Below are 16,507 nucleotides of genomic sequence, written 5' to 3' on the forward strand. Positions count from 1 at the left end.
TTCGTGTCCAAAGAAACCATTGTTTGAAGGTTATTTACAGAAATGTCTAATTGGAGATGGTTTGTGGAAGGTCTAAAGTTTCTTCATTTCATCCTGTACAATTGATTTACAATTGCAGTTCATTTCCTACAACAATTTTCTCTTAATGGAATTTTTAAATAAAATTGCATATTTCTCTTTAGACGCGAATGTGTTTAGTATTGTTTCAAAGTTATTTGCAGATATTTCCAATTGAAGATGGATTGTTAAAGTTTTAAAGTTTCTTCATGTCTTCCGGTATAAGTTGCTTCTCTCTTAATGGAATTTTGCACATGAAATCGTTTATTTTTTTCTTTGGACATGAATGTATTTATTAGTGTTTCATGATTATTTGCAGATATATAAAATTGAAGATGTTTTGTGGAAGGACTAGAGTTTAATTCATTTCACTTGCAACTCATTTCTTTCTGCATTTTTTTCTTTTGACATGAATGTGTTTATTAGTATTTCAAGGATAATTGCACATACATCAAATTAATAGTAACTTAAAGAGGATTTGTGCAAGATGTAAAGTTTCTTCATTTCATTCGGTTCAAACGATTTGTGATATCTTCCTGCAGCGATGCGATTTGCAGTAGAAGTTCACTGCTATTGTCTCATTATTGAACACGAATGAATTTGTTAATGTTTCAAGGTTATTTTGCAAAAATATTGAAATAATTGAAATTTAATGATGATTTGTATAAGGATTAAAGTTTTTTCATTTCTTTAAGTACAATCGATTTGTGCAGCGATACAATTTGCAGTGAACTTCCTGCTGGAATACTCTCATTAAACACGACTAAATTTGTAAGTCTTTCAAGGTTATTTGCAGCAATATCCAAATGATTATAAATTACTGATGATTTGATTAAGGAATAAAGTTTCTTCATTTCTTTAAGTACAATCGATTTGTGCAGCGATACGATTTGCAGTAAACTTCCTGCTGCAATACTCTCATTGATCACGACTGAATTTGTTAGTATTTCAAGGTTATTTTCAGCAATAATCAAATGATTGTAAATTACTGATAATTTGTATAATGATTAAATTTCTTCAAGTATAATCAATTTGTGCAGCAATACGATTTGCAGTGATTGAACACGACTGAATTTATAAATTACTGATGATTTGTTTAAGGATTAAAGTTTTTTCATTTCTTTAAATCCAATCGATTTGTGCAGCGATACGATTTGCAGTGAACTTCCTGCTGGAATACTCTCATTAAACACGACTGAATTTGTAAGTATTTCAAGGTTATTTGCAGCAATAATCAAATGAATGTAAATTACTGATGATTTGTGTAATGATTAAAGTTTCTTTATTTCTTTAAGTCCAATCGATTTGTGCAACGATACGATTTGTAATGAACTTCCTGCTGCCATTATCTCTGAATGAAACTTTTAACTGAAATCACTTATTTCCTTTGGACATAAATACGTTTATTAGTATTTCAAGGTTGTATACAAATATATCAAATTGATTATAAATTGAAGAAGGATTGTGGAAGGACTAAAGTTGTCTTCATTTTTTCCGGTACAATTGATTTGCGATTGCAGTTCGCTTCCTGCCGCAATTCTCTCCTGAATGAGCTCAAGACTGTTGCCACCGTTGTCCTTGCAAACAAAACAATGGTTGTAAACGATGCGTAAAATTAATGGAAATCGGAGAGGGTTATTTTTTCTTTCTGTAATTCTCTTTTCTTGCTTGCCGGACGTCGTTCGAAGTAAAAGTGAGTAATAATATCAATGGCAAGGGTATTCATAATAATAACAACAACAACAATAATAATGATATCAAGAAGTGTGGAAACGGCGAAGTGTGAGTGTGTGTGGGGAGAGAGCGATTCAATGCTATTCGACGTCACCCGAATGAACCTAATAAAATACACGATATACTTTATCCACGGGGTCAGTAATCACTAAAAACTCTAACAATTTCGAACGCTCTTCCATCGTCGTCGTCGTCGATACGCGCAATAATCAAGCAACAGCTTTCATTTCAATCCGAAACTGCAGTCATGAAGGAAACGATGAAGAATGGAATCAATAACGGTGAGAAGGAGATCGTCGCCATCAATAATTGCTGCAAAAGTGAGTACTACCGAAATCATGAAAGTGTGTTTTTTTTTCATTGCTTCAAACAAAAGTGAGAACTGTAACAATCTTTATTTGCTGCATAATCAATATCTAGTTATGGTAATTATAGCTTGTTTTGTGTATCCTCCCGAGCGGAAACGTAATAAACATGTTTAATACGTATTTGATTTAATCCTTTTCATTTGAAAGATATTGCAAATCTTTTGTTAATTATTACAACTTTGATCATTCTTCTTCATTAAACAAGTATAATAATAACACAATTTCATTACGAAGATTTTCTCATTCTTTGATATTACATCTTTTTAAGCATTTAAACTTAATGATAATGATGAAACTTAATTATTTGATGATTTAATATCGTTATAATTATGCTTTAACTATGCAAATCTTCATTTAATTAAACAACTAAATTATTAATCCATATGTGGAATAATTTTTCTTGTGTTATTTCATCTTTTTACTGATTAAATCAATTTCACTTTGACAGCTGTCACCTTACGTCAAAACATCAAAATAAAACATAAACAATTGAGTCGCAGTATAATTACAACGAAATATGTTGGATCGTGTGACAAAAATGTTGAGAATCGCTTCTATTACAACTGCACATACTTGATTTGATTCTTAAACTTGCATTTCATTGGAAAAATGTTGTAAATCTCCTTTAAATTATATATAAATTTGACCTTTTTTATTACAAAAAATAACAGTTTTTTGTTTGTTTTCGTTTTTATTACGAAAATTATTTCTCTATTGCGAATAATTCTTCGCGTGTCGGAGTGTTTGATAACGCTATTTATTATAACTCATCATCTTTCATTACGCAACGATCTATTTGCTTTGCTCATGCATCGAATCAAATTTTCTCATCTACAAACACACTTATTCACAAATTAACGATTAACAATGTTACATGTTGAAATAATTGCACGAGTTATATAAAAATTGTATATAAATTTAAGAATAATCAATAAGACTGTGAATGTTTTTAATCTGACGTTAAGTAATCCAGTAGTTCCTTTGTTACTTGCGTTAAATAGTACAGTTTTAAGAAAAAGTATTTAGTTACTTAACAAAAGTTAAGCAAGAAGTGTTGTTGAATTGGTGATCGAAATATAATAGTATTACATATGATCGTTAAATATAACGATTTATATAAAATTGTATATAAATTTAAGAATAATAAAGAAGGCTGTGAATGTTTTTAATCTGACGTTAAGTGTCCAGTAGCTTCTTTGTTACTTGGGTTAAATACTACAGTTTTAAGGAAAAATATTTAGGTACTTAACAAAAGTTAAGCATCAAGTGTTGTTGAATTGGTGATCGAAATATAATAGTATTACATGTGATCGTTAAATTAAAACAATTGCTCGATTTATATAAAATTGTATATACATTTAAGAATAATCAATAAGACTGTGAATGTTTTTAATCTGACGTTAAGTATCCAGTAGTTCCTTTGTTACTTGGGTTAAATAGTACAGTTTAAGAAAAAGTATTTAGTTATATAACAAAAGTTAAGCATGAAGTGTTGTTGAATTGGTGATCGAAATATAATAGTATTACATGTGATTGTTGAATTAAAACAATTGCTGTGACTGTGAATGTTTTTAATCTGACGTTAAGTGTCCAATAGTTCTGGTGATACTTGGCTTAAATACTAAAAGTTTAAAGAAAAAGTGTTTAGTTACCTAAGAAAAGTTAAGCATGATGTGTTGTTGATAGTACTTGAATTGGTGATCGAAATATAATAGTATGTGATCATTAAATTAAAACAATTGCACAATTTATATTAAATTGTATATAAATTTAAGAACAATCAAGAAGACTGTGAATGTTTTTAATCTGACGTTAAGTATCCAGTAACTCCGATTTTAATTGGAATTTAAATACTAGTTTAATAAATAATAATTTAGTTAATTAACAAAAGTAAAGCATGAAGTGTTGTGGATAATATTTGAATTGGTGATCGAAATATAATAGTACTTCAGTATTGATAGAAAGTAGACTGATTTTTTTTTATTGATTTTATACATTGATTAATTGCAGTAATTATACTAAATTTTACAAATCAATATAAAAACAATTAATTAATAATAAAAATTGTATTATAATAAAAAATGTCACAATATAAATATGACATTTCCATTATATTTTCATAAACGGTTTAAAAATTTCAATAATATTGCATAACTTAAGTATATTTAGATTTAATGATTTGTTTTCTATAACAAAATTAATTTGACACGTCAAACAAATCTTGTAATTGATTGTTATATTTAAGTGACAATTATTATTTTTTTGACATTTGACATTGACAATTCGTACATTACAAATGTTATATAACTTTTCTAAATTAGTTAACAAAATTCAAGATGTATTACAGCATTTATCATAATATTTTACAAATTATAATTAATACTGTTTGGATTACTTTACTTTACTAAACTGAATAGTATTTAGTGAGTAATGAAGTTATATAGATTTGGGTTAAACAAAAGTAATGGCTGTTGTCACATGAATGTTAAGTGTAGTTCGAGTTATGAAACGGATTTGATAGTAATGTGAAATATATATAATATATAAAATGCTCTCTCAAATCCGAACATAATACAACGTTTAAAGTGCGATTTATACCTCAGCAGTAGAGGAGGTCCATTCCGGTCGCGCCTTGGGATATTACCAATAAATTCTTTATGCAGAAGCTATGAACATTTACGATCTGCAAGTTATATATAGAAAAAAAAATGAGTAAAAATCTGAATCCATCTACACACAGCAAAAGAAAGAACTTCTCACTAAATCTTTTTCTCTCTCTCATTCTCTCGTCTTTTCTTTTGTCCGCACTTTCCGGTAGCAATTTTAACTCTCCTCAGGGAGCGGTTAGGAAATTGGTAGGAAGCCCGAGTCGGAAATTGTTCTTGAAAGCAGCAGCACTTCAAAGTGCTGAACTAATTACGTCGCATTATTCCAAGATACGAAATGAAGGAATGAAATAAAGAAATATATAGATATATACATGCGTGCGTAAGTAAGTAAGGCTTGTTCCTAACATTGATGCAAGAGGTCGTCCGCAATTTACTCGTATTCTTATCTAACGACACTTTAGAATGTTACAAGAGCTCCGAGTTTATAATTATTGTGAATATATTGATACAACGCGGTTATTAGTTTCAAGGTTTCAAGGCACTTGTTGAATTACCTTTCTGTTTCTTCTTTTTATTACGTTATTCTTTCTCCATGCCATTCAATGCGCTAATAAATCGATCAATCAATTAATTAGTAAGGTTTCTCCTCCATCAATTATATTTTCATCGTTTCGTTGATAACAAAACGATCGCAGTAAATGTGTGTGTGTGTGTATGGATTCCTTTGTGTCGAATTCTACGGAAACAATTTCGAATATGCAGAAAGGCCTTAAGAATTCGAGGGAAAGAAAGAAAGAAATAGAGTTGGGAAAAAACCAGAAGTGTTACAATTCTTGGAGTTGGTAAATCGTTGGGGAATCACGTCCAATTCACGTTTTACTATAGGAAAAGAACTCTCGTTTATTTATTTATTTATTTTGTATTGTTATTATTCAATTATACAAAGCGAGAAGGGAATTCCCTGCCGAAGAAGGAAATAATTACTCGATTGGATAAGTGGATCGAAAGTCTGCAGCGGTGGGCTTTAACGATGGAAAATACGGAGGTTGCGAATGCGTCATTGAAGTTTGATGTCCATTTAATTATTTGAATGCAATTAAAAATGCGTTACGGTAAATCAATGAATATAACACAGATTTGTTTGTTATAAATAATAAAGGTGGAAGAGGTGGAAATTAATGTTGCTGGTGGTGGAAAGCGGTTGATTTTTTTTTTGGGTTTCGGAGGAAGCCAGGAGTGCAAGAAGCAGGAGGCACACGATCGACGTATAAAACTCCTGTTGCGGACTGAAAGCAAGTCAGTAGTCTGCGTTCGGTGAATGTGCGAGAACTGTTTTGGGAGAGCCGCAGACACAGACAGAGAGGAGAGTGCGAAGCAGCAACAGCAACAGATTTACCTTTAAATCCATAAAAAAATAAATATATTAACTTGAAGTATGGAGAACAGCGCATCGTCGAATCGGGAAAACGGTGTTGTTAAGTCGAAGAAACCGGGTCCGCTTTTGGCCAGAAGTTGGTCCGAGAATTATGAGGACGTCGAGGTGCCCGGAACGCCGAAAACACCTAGATCCTCCACTACTCCAGGTATAGAAATTTGAAACAAAAATCATTTATATTGAATGCAACAACAACAACAACAAAAACAGCAAAAACCATGGATAATTTACGTGCAATTAATTGATTATTAGCGGTTTCTCGTTATTTCCTCAAACAATAGGATAATCTGTTTTGTTTACCAACAACGCGAATTATAAATCAATTCGTATGTAAATTTCTTTTTGACGCAAATGATTATCTAACAACAATAATAGTCGGAAATATTATTTATTTCTTTTATATAAACAAAGTTATACAACTCAGATTTTCCTCAAAAAATAAATGCATTTTCTTCTTAATTTTATATTTTTTTTTACCAATAACACGAACAACAGCACGAAATGCAATTACATGTAAATTTCTTTAGTATAAATCTATTAATAATTGTAAGAAGTTGTTGTTGGAAACATCAACTTTTTTATTAAAATTATTATATTAATCTTTGAATATTGAAGCAGTAATAAAAACTCAAATTATATTATTTATTTTTTACAAAATTTTATATATTTTCCTCTATATTTATTGCATTTTGTTCTGAATCTTATCGTTTTTATTTACCAATAATTAACAACAGCATAAAATGCAATTACATGTAAATTTCTTTAGTATAAATCTAATAATAATTGTCAGAAATTGTTGTTGGAAACATCTTTTTTTAATTATTATATTATGTCTGAATATTGAGACTTAATAATAACTCAAAAAATAGATATATTTTCATAATCTTATCTATTTTTATCAATTAAAAAAATCATCAAAAAATCCATTTATAAATGTTATTATATGATATTTTATATATAAATATATACATTTATTTAACCATTAAGTGTTAAAAGAAATACAATTATATTGAAGCAAGAAGTAATAGAATTAAGCATTAATTTACATTGAAATTTTCATTTGAATAAATATAAATTTCAGAATATCAAATTTACTAATACAATTTTCTACATTCATTAATATTTACTGAAAAAGTTACATTACAATATTTAATTGATTGGTTTAATATTCAGATAAATTAATAAAATTTTAGAACAAACACAAAGTACAGTTTTGGATCATCTTCAATGTAAATGTTCCAATAGTAATAAGAAATTTACTACATTTTAAACATTATTCATTGAAGAATCAAAAGACTTATTACATAATTACGTTATAAATTAATATATGATGTTCGCTAAGTAGGCGTTATTTCATATGTTTTTGAAAAAAAAAAACAAAAGTTGTTTGTCAATTTGATAAAGTCTAACGTCAATTTCATGTCAAGTTTCAAGAAGATTTGACAGAATAGATTTTAGTGATGTAAGGTCGTAACCAACAATTATTAACAGTTTTTTTTAATACTCGATTCTTATATAATGTTTTCAGACTATTTTTATTTACCAATAATAACCAACAATACGAATCATAATTAAATATCAATTCACATGTAAATTTTCTGAATCTAAAGTCAATTTCATGTCAAATTTCAAGAAGTTCAGTGAGAATGGATACGAGAAAACGTTATGTTAGTGATGTAAGGTCGTATCCAATAATTATTAACAGTTTTTTTTTATACTCGATTCTTATACAATGTTTTCAGACTCTTTTTATTTACCAATAACCACCAGCAATACGAATCACAATTAAATATCTCATGTATTCACATGTAAATTTCCTGAATCTAACGACAAATTCATGTCAAATTTTAAGAAGTTCGGTGAGAATAAATACGAGAAAACGTAATGTTAGTGATGTAAGGTCGTAACCAACAATTATTAACAGTTTTTTTTAATACTCGATTCTTATACAATGTTTTAAGACTCTTTTTATTTACCAATAATCACCAACAATACGAATCACAATTAAATATCAATTCACATGTAAATTTCCTGTAGTGTGTATATGATTATCTAATAAGTATTATTCAATTATTAAAGTGTTATTGAATATTGTTGAAAATTCAAGGTTAAAAATATTATTTATTAAAGAACGATTTTTTTGATATTTAAACTGAATTACATTACAGGATTTTATCATATTCAGAAATTTCAATTTTTTATGTTTTATTATCAAATAAAGTAAATAATTGAAATTACACAAAAGGTCTTCATAAGAGCAAATTAAAAACGTTCACAAAATTGAATAGTTTGCTTCCATCATATTAAATCTTATTATGTTTATAATAAGATATGTAGATTTAAAAAAAGACATACATATATGTAATGTGTAATGTAATTTAGGTAGTAGTAGTAGCATGTTGTGTGATTGGAATCAGTCGATTTCCTGTTGACCCAGATTTTCGAATATTTGCGAAGCAAACGAAATGGGTTTGAGAAAATGCTTCAAAATGTTGGGACTCTCTTTGTTCGAATGAAGAAAAGCATTAAAGAAAACGTTCATTTTCACTTCGAGTTTCTTCGAATCTCTAGACGACGTGCATATCTAATTAGTAAATCAAATCGATTCGTGCATTTAGTTTCACTGAGAATATGTCTTTCTTTCCTGACAAATTCGATTAATATGTAATAATCATTATATAATATTTTTAATTTGAATGTATTTTAATCTCACTTAGAAAAAGCGTATTTTTTTAATAATTGTAGACAAGGAAATTCAAATTTCTTTTAACATTTATTCATAATTTGTATCATAAAAAACATTCAAAAATTATAAATTAATAAGTAAATTTTCTTTTATATAGTTCATCACAATTTGTTTCAGTTTACATAAATTTGATTACAATTTAAGATGAAAAATTATTAGTTTTGTCAACATGAAAATACAAAACGTATTTCTATTAATTATTGATTTTGACGTAAATAAACAAATAAGGAGAAATACAAAACATAATAATTATGATAAAAAAACATGGATAAGAAAATATACTTATTTGAACCAATTATTTTTTATATTTTGTTATTAATTAGTTGTTGTTTTAGTTGAATATCATCAACAAATACCAGCAATTTTAATGATTTTTTAGGCAAATAAAAATTCAGTTTTATTACATTTGAGATGGAAAATGATGTGTTTTTCAACTTGAATTTCTATAAATTATTGATTTTTATCTGTACAAACAACAAAACAATTAGATTTTATATAAAATAGAAAAAAAAACACGTATATAAAATGTAATTACTTAAAAGTGTTTTTGTTAAATGTATAAACTTACATTTCATTGCTGATTTGCAGTGGTAATTTTTTTGTAAAGTCACGTTTTTGCTAAAGTTTACATGAATAGCGAAAAAAAAAAAAAAGAGTCAAGATGAAACGAAGTGAAGCTGTGAACAATGGGACATTCTAAGGCTGCTGCCGCTTAACATTGAAATGCCATCTGTATTAGTTACGATGCGATTTTATAGAAAGTTCCGCAAAAATGATAGTGCAATCAACAATTAAGATTGCATCGATCGGTATGATGCAATTGTCCGGGAGTGGATATAAACCGGAGACTGCAGTTGCTAACTGCTCAGTAATAATTCACTTTTCAGCGCGTCTCAAACAATAGCAAAAAAACGTAAAAATAATACAAATTGTTTAGTTATAAAAAAAAATAGAAGAAAAGGTAGGTGAAAATGATTCAAAGTAAATTTAAATTAAAAAAAAAATAAATAACAAGATGTGGTAGATGTGTTGCTGGAGGAGAGACACGCGCATTCTTAAATAAATATCTGTATAAGAGTGGATCAAGGTAATGGAACTACATAGAGTAACAAAATGGTCTTATACAGTGATAAAATATGCGTTAGCCGTAATTTATGCAATAAAATAGAAAGTGTCTACTTTGGAAAATTTCATGGACACACACACTTATATATATATAATATAAATGTACACTTGAGAGAGTCGGGTAAAAATCTTGTATAATAAATCGATGGATCCAATAATAAACCGCATTTGCTTGGCTCGGGCGCTTCGCGAAATTGGAGATTTCACAGTCCAACGATGCGATAATAATGATTCATGTTCTTAATTTTTCAGGTCACGAAAAGTGCACGTTCCATCATGATCTAGAGCTGGACCACAGGCCGCCGACGAGGGAAGCGATGCTTCCGGAGATGTCCAGGTCGTACAAGCTGCTCTTGGGCTCCTTGGGCGAGAATCCGGAGAGGCAAGGTCTCCTCAAGACGCCGGAAAGAGCGGCCAAAGCCATGCTGTTCTTCACCAAAGGTTACGACCAGAGTTTAGAAGGTAAGACCATCTAGTGCTACTGCTGCTAATGCTACTGCTACTACGGATGCTTGTGACCGTGATATTATAACGTTCAAAGGTGAAACTCGGAACGCTTTGAAACGCTGATTAGAAACTAATTATAAAATTCTCAATTTGAATATTCAATATATTTCCTCACATTAAATAACCATGGTTACAATGTCACCTTGTTATATAGCTACAGGACATCGCGTATGCTAAAAATAATGCAAAATTGGAATTTCTTTACATAACCATGGTTACAATATTATTATAACATCAGAACATCTCGTATACTGAAAGTATTACAATATTAAAATGATTTTTTTTCTAAAATATATTATCTATTAAAATTAATGTCATATAACCATTGTTACAATTTATGCGATGTTTTATTCCCGAGATAAGAGACAACGGTTTAAGGCATTCCCGGGAATTCTTGGGACTCGAGAAATATAAAAAAATGTAAAAAATGAATATAAATGAAATACATTATTTTATAATCAATGCACGAAATACAAAGAAAACTGGCAATATAACAAATAGTAAACTAAATGTTTATTAAATAGATAAATAACATAATAATGTATTATAAGTACATACATATTGAAATTTTTATTTTATTTCAGGACTCGTCTGAAAATCTTAATTTTTTAGCAAAATTTCCTGCTAAGGAAAAAAAATTTAAAGTTCTCGATATTGCATGAAAATGTTTCAAAGTTATCATTAGATATTTTTAGAGCTATTTTCAATTTTAAAATTTCTCGTGTCCCGAACGATTCCCGGGTATTAAAACTATATATTTTTCCAAAATTTTCCAGAAATAAGTTGCGGGAATTTCCGGTTCAGCAACCCTAGTTACAATAAACAATATAAGATTATTCATTTTTTTTAACTACGTAATTACTAGATTTATTATCTATAAAATGTTATATTATTTAACCATGGTTACAATGTCATTTTCTTAAAACGTCAAAATATCGCGCGTATATTTTAAAAAAATATTAAAATAGTATCGAAATTCTCAGAAAATTCATTTAAAAAAAAGACGTTCCTTCAGAATTTAGAAGGTAAGACTGTTAACCGTGAAATTATAACATTGATATTATAAATTCATTATAAAATCCTAAAATTGATTATGATTAAACCAAATTATTTTCTATATGCAGTGAAACCTCGCTTAACGAGTTTAATTCGTTCCAAAATTTTCATATTTTTACTAGTATAGTTAAACATATTTATAAAAAACAAATAATATATATCCGAGACTTCTGTTCTCATCGTCATTCGTTATGCGTAACGTCGCTCGTTAAGCGAGTCATTTTTCTTATAATTCATTTTGATCGTTAAGCGAAATGCTTGTTATACGAGGTGCTCGTTAAGCTAGGTTCCACTGTTCCAATATATTTATATTATGTAGCCAGGGTTACGTAACTCCATTATTATAACAAAACAGAGTAAAATAAATCTAAACATAAAAGTTTTGTTTTACTACATGAATTATAAGGCGAAATCACGAATTCTCAAGTATTTGCTCGTTTCTTAGAATATGTCAATTTGTTTGTAAACAGAAAACGTTTGTATTTGAAATAATGTTCTGATTCTTATTGTATACCAAAAAATATCTAAAACTTAAAAAGAAAACATTTAATTTATGAATAATTTTGGAGAAACAAATTATTAAAAAAAAAGTGAAGAATAAATTGAATTAAAATATCGAAAAATTTGTTATTGATTATTATTGTAAATTAATTAAAATATGTAAAATAATAAAAATGAATATATTTTATATTTATAGATTAAAATTAGAAAATTAAAAAGAATAGTAAAGTAATGCAAATTAGAAAACAATAATATTAAAAAAAAATCCAATTAAAGCAATTTTGAATAATAATTAGGTTCTAATGATTGTAATATATTGCAGGTATGAATTACAATTGAAAGAATTAAACCCAAGTGTTAAACCAATTAAATGTATTGTTCAGTTACTTGCACTTGGATAATTGCTTTCTTTTATATATAGCGAAGTGGGGAAATACCCACTAAATAAAAGTGGAAGAAACTGTATAAAATGAAATTGTAATTTGAATGCGCGATTTCCCGCTGAGAGCACTCGTTCGTGGTCAAGCATTCGAGCAAAAGGATAAGGGACTCTTCGTCTCTTCACTTTTTTTTTCTTCTATTTCCTCTACCGTTAAAAGCCCTTCCATTATTCATGCTTTGTGCAATATCTGCAGAGAACAATTTAGCTATTCCAACAAAAAAAAAAACGGTTTCTCTCTCTTTCTCTTGTTCATTCATTCAATGTAATTAAACTCTACGCTTAGAATCCACTATAAAAAAATGATGTTACCTCAATTTATAGGATTATTATCATCTGTAAAGAAAATAGAAAAGAGGAGATCCGTTGAATGGGAACGATAATTCGTCCTGCGGGGATTCCTCGAATCGGTAATTCGACGCGCTGTATTCAATTATTGCTGAGTGGATCTTTTCGGAGCCGGATAATATTGATACATTTCGTCCTCCTCTCTCTCTCTTTCGTCTTCTTGCAATCTTTTATTTTATTCTTTCTCTCTCTATCTTTTTTTTTCTTGTTCGTACGTGAGTCTATGATAAATTGCTTTTAAGCTTTCAGAGCTTTTCTCTTATATCCCTTGGATAGCGATTTAGTGTGTAAGAGAAAAAGAGAAAAAAATATATATTTTATGCGTGAGTGAGTGAGAAAGAGAGATTAAGAGAGAAAGAATGAATGAAGTGAACATGATTTTTATTTTATCGTTTTTACTTGTATCGGAATTATGGTGCATGTGCCGGGTATTAGAGTGAAACCTTAACCATCATCATCATTAATTATCAATATAGATTTTTGTTTGTTTCCTCCGATGCGAAGCGAACAATAAATGTATTGTGTATTAATTCTGAAGTGACGTTCAGTAGTTTTATCGTTCCAAGGAGAGTACGGCTTCCTGCATCAGAAATTATCCGTATCCTTAGGGCGCGGTTACCTAGGAAACGGCACATTTATCTAAGCTCGCCCGATACGAGAAGACAATCTACAGCAGTCAACTTAAAACATAGCACGCTGCGATTCATTCATTCCTTCAGTATCGACCGAATAAAATAACGATACCAAAAAAAAATCTCTGAATTTCAGATTTATATATTAATCATATGAAAAGAGCAAATTATCGAAAACTATAATCTGAATTTTTAGGAAAAAAGTTATTATTACAAAAAAAAAAATTTTATCTAAAAGTTTGCGTGTTATGTTTCGATATTTACAAGTTTATAAGTAAAAGAAATATATATAATTAAAAATAAATTTAATTTAAAATTAATTATAATAAGAATTATTAAATTAGAAATCAAATTTTTACTTGTTATTTTCATAATTAATATCTTCATTTCTTATTGTGTTTTGTTTGACTTAATGTTTGTTAATTGTTTATATCTATTTGTTTACCAAATAGTAAGTATAAATATTTAACCAGTTTGTTTATTATTTTTAATAATATTTGTTAATTGATAATTAGACCTTTAAAAAACAGTACAAAAATTAAATTTATTATAATCAATATTAAGACGATTCTACTTATCACTTGATTAGTTTATTTGAGATTTCGATTACAAAGTTTAAAGTTGAAAATTTCATATGAATTTAAATAAAAAGTATGCTATGTGAATATTTCTATTTCTGCATTTGTTTCACACATTAAATTTGATATTTAGGTAAAAATTTTCATTATTTTGATTGAAATCGTGATGATCATGCTTTGATAAAGTCTATGATAAATAATTACGCATTTCTGCGATTTTTTGCTTATAACAGTGTTGTTAATGGTGCAGCAGAGTGGATCAACTTAGTTAAAACCTGTTGAACGTTCGAAGAGCTGCCAGACTCTAGAAGGGCTATACGCCATTAGATTGTAGAAGTTAATTTCCTCTCCGTTAGTCCAATTACGAAGCCCAATTAATGTCGGGCGGAGCCCGTACATTCGAGAGACGCCTTTCAGCTGACAACTTTATCATCATAACCCTCCCTTTTCATCCGAAATCACTACATCAATTACATGCACTGCTTTGACAAATTCAACGGCCTTTGTCCGAAATTAGATTACCCGTTTCAGACATCCACGTACAATTTTGCAAGTAACATAAGTTTTTGAACATACATAAATCTAATCCTCTCGTTTCGATCAATATTTCAGCTTCAACTGACTTTTCGTTGTAACTGACAGTTAATCACGTTTATATACTTCAAAAACAAAAGCTATTATTGTGATTAGATCAATAATTGAACCACATTGACAGTTAATGTTTAAACAATTTTCATTAATAAAAGTTATAAATAAATTGAAAAACACTTGAATATTTGCTGTAGATGTGTTTGAACTTAAAAAAAAATGTTTATAACACGCCTGGCATTAATTTTAGTGTAAATTTATATTGGTTTGTTTGATTTTATACATGTTCACATAAAGCTAAAGTGACATCATCATGAATAACATTTTCATACACGTGTCAATTATATAAATTTTCAATCTTTTACAAAAATCACAATATTTCACGTAAAATGTAAATTTATATAAAAAATATATATGAAAATAAAATTATTAAAATTTCCAGAAAATGACTTCTATGAGATAACGTAAATAGAATAATTTATTTGGAAAACAATTCAAGGAAAATTTATTTTCCATTGAAAATCCTTTTAACGTTATAAATTCTTTAAATTATTTGAAATTTTAGCTTTAAAATATTTCATTTTTGACATCCACTTGATTTAAATTTATGTTAATTAATTTTAGATGTAAAATACCGAAAGAGTTTGTTTAATTATTGTTAAAAGGATGTACTTTTTAAGATAATTACGAAATTAAAATTATCGAAAGAAATATTTCAAGCTTAACTTTATATAAATTAATGTTAAATTCGAGAATTGAAAGAAAGGACTGACTATGAATTTTGTTTTATTTAAAGTTAAACTTGAACTGAGAAAAAAATTGATATATTTTGGATTACATGTATGAAATAGAATTGAAATTGATGAATTGATGCTTGAATTTGTTTGGATTTAATTACGAAATGCAATTAACACACGTGTGTGTGCTCTTGTTTAAAAATCAATCAATTAGAGCGTGTCACGAAGAGAAAGAGAAGAGTGGACAATTGCTGATGACAGCGCGCATCAAACTGAAATCCTCTATTAACGAGAATTGTATTGTTTGTATTGCAGAGGTCCTCAACGATGCGATTTTCGACGAGGATCACGACGAGATGGTCGTCGTTAAGGACATTGAGATGTTCAGCATGTGCGAACATCATCTGGTGCCGTTCTACGGGAAAGTCTCCATCGGTTATTTGCCGTGCGGAAAGATCTTGGGTCTGAGCAAGTTGGCTCGCATAGTCGAGATATATTCGAGACGTCTTCAAGTTCAGGAGCGTCTTACCAAGCAGATCGCGGTGGCCGTTACGAAAGCAGTTCAACCGGCGGGCGTTGCAGTCGTCGTCGAAGGAGTGTAAGTGTTCATCGATGATGATGCAATCAAATGGGAGATGTTAATTGATTTTGAATTTTCGAATGTTTTCAGACACATGTGCATGGTGATGAGGGGAGTGCAGAAGATCAACAGCAAAACCGTTACGTCGACGATGCTGGGCGTGTTCAGGGACGATCCGAAGACCAGGGAAGAGTTCCTGAACCTCGTCCACTCCAAGTAAATAAAACCACGGCCCAAAAAAAAAACGCATCATTCTCGACGTCTCCTATATTGTTGCCTATTGTTATACATGTTGTGGTTATTATTTTATTCTTAGTATTAAGTGTGTATAATTTATTTATATATATATATATATATATACAAAAAAAAAGAGAATCCATAGGGAATACGCGTAGACGCAGCTGTCTGTAAATACTTCGACGCTCGATGTAAATATAATTTTTACTAGTTACTTATTATCTAAACGC

The 16,507-nt window shown here is 29.1% G+C and overlaps 1 protein-coding gene across 2 annotated transcripts; it reads left to right on the top strand.

Annotated features, from left to right (window-relative positions):
* Positions 1–1,906: 1,906 nt before the first annotated feature.
* On the top strand, positions 1,907–16,394 carry LOC108557979 (GTP cyclohydrolase 1). 2 transcript variants are annotated; one of them, XM_017914736.1, is made up of 4 exons: positions 1,907–2,111; positions 10,327–10,536; positions 15,776–16,058; positions 16,131–16,394. In XM_017914736.1, the coding sequence occupies exons 1-4, from the start codon at positions 2,039–2,041 to the stop codon at positions 16,258–16,260; spliced, it is 696 nt and encodes a 231-aa protein (XP_017770225.1). In that variant the 5' UTR covers positions 1,907–2,038; the 3' UTR covers positions 16,261–16,394. The 2 variants fall into 2 exon arrangements, with proteins under 2 accessions (XP_017770225.1, XP_017770224.1); XM_017914735.1 differs by lacking the exon at positions 1,907–2,111 and adding an exon at positions 5,939–6,351.
* The last annotated feature ends 113 nt before the right edge of the window (positions 16,395–16,507 follow it).

This window comes from Nicrophorus vespilloides, unplaced genomic scaffold, assembly GCF_001412225.1.
Source record: "Nicrophorus vespilloides isolate i.1.1-1 unplaced genomic scaffold, Nicve_v1.0, whole genome shotgun sequence".
Taxonomy (NCBI): domain Eukaryota; kingdom Metazoa; phylum Arthropoda; class Insecta; order Coleoptera; family Silphidae; genus Nicrophorus; species Nicrophorus vespilloides.

What these genes read in the sequence shown, in the direction of transcription:
- LOC108557979 (XM_017914735.1), top strand. Translation starts at nt 6,204, where the DNA reads ATGGAGAACAGCGCATCGTCGAATCGGGAAAACGGTGTTGTTAAGTCG. An exon ending in TAGATCCTCCACTACTCCAG is followed by an intron (nt 6,352 to 10,326) that starts GTATAGAAATTT and finishes TTAATTTTTCAG; the next exon opens with GTCACGAAAAGTGCACGTTC. An exon ending in GCAGTCGTCGTCGAAGGAGT is followed by an intron (nt 16,059 to 16,130) that starts GTAAGTGTTCAT and finishes GAATGTTTTCAG; the next exon opens with ACACATGTGCATGGTGATGA.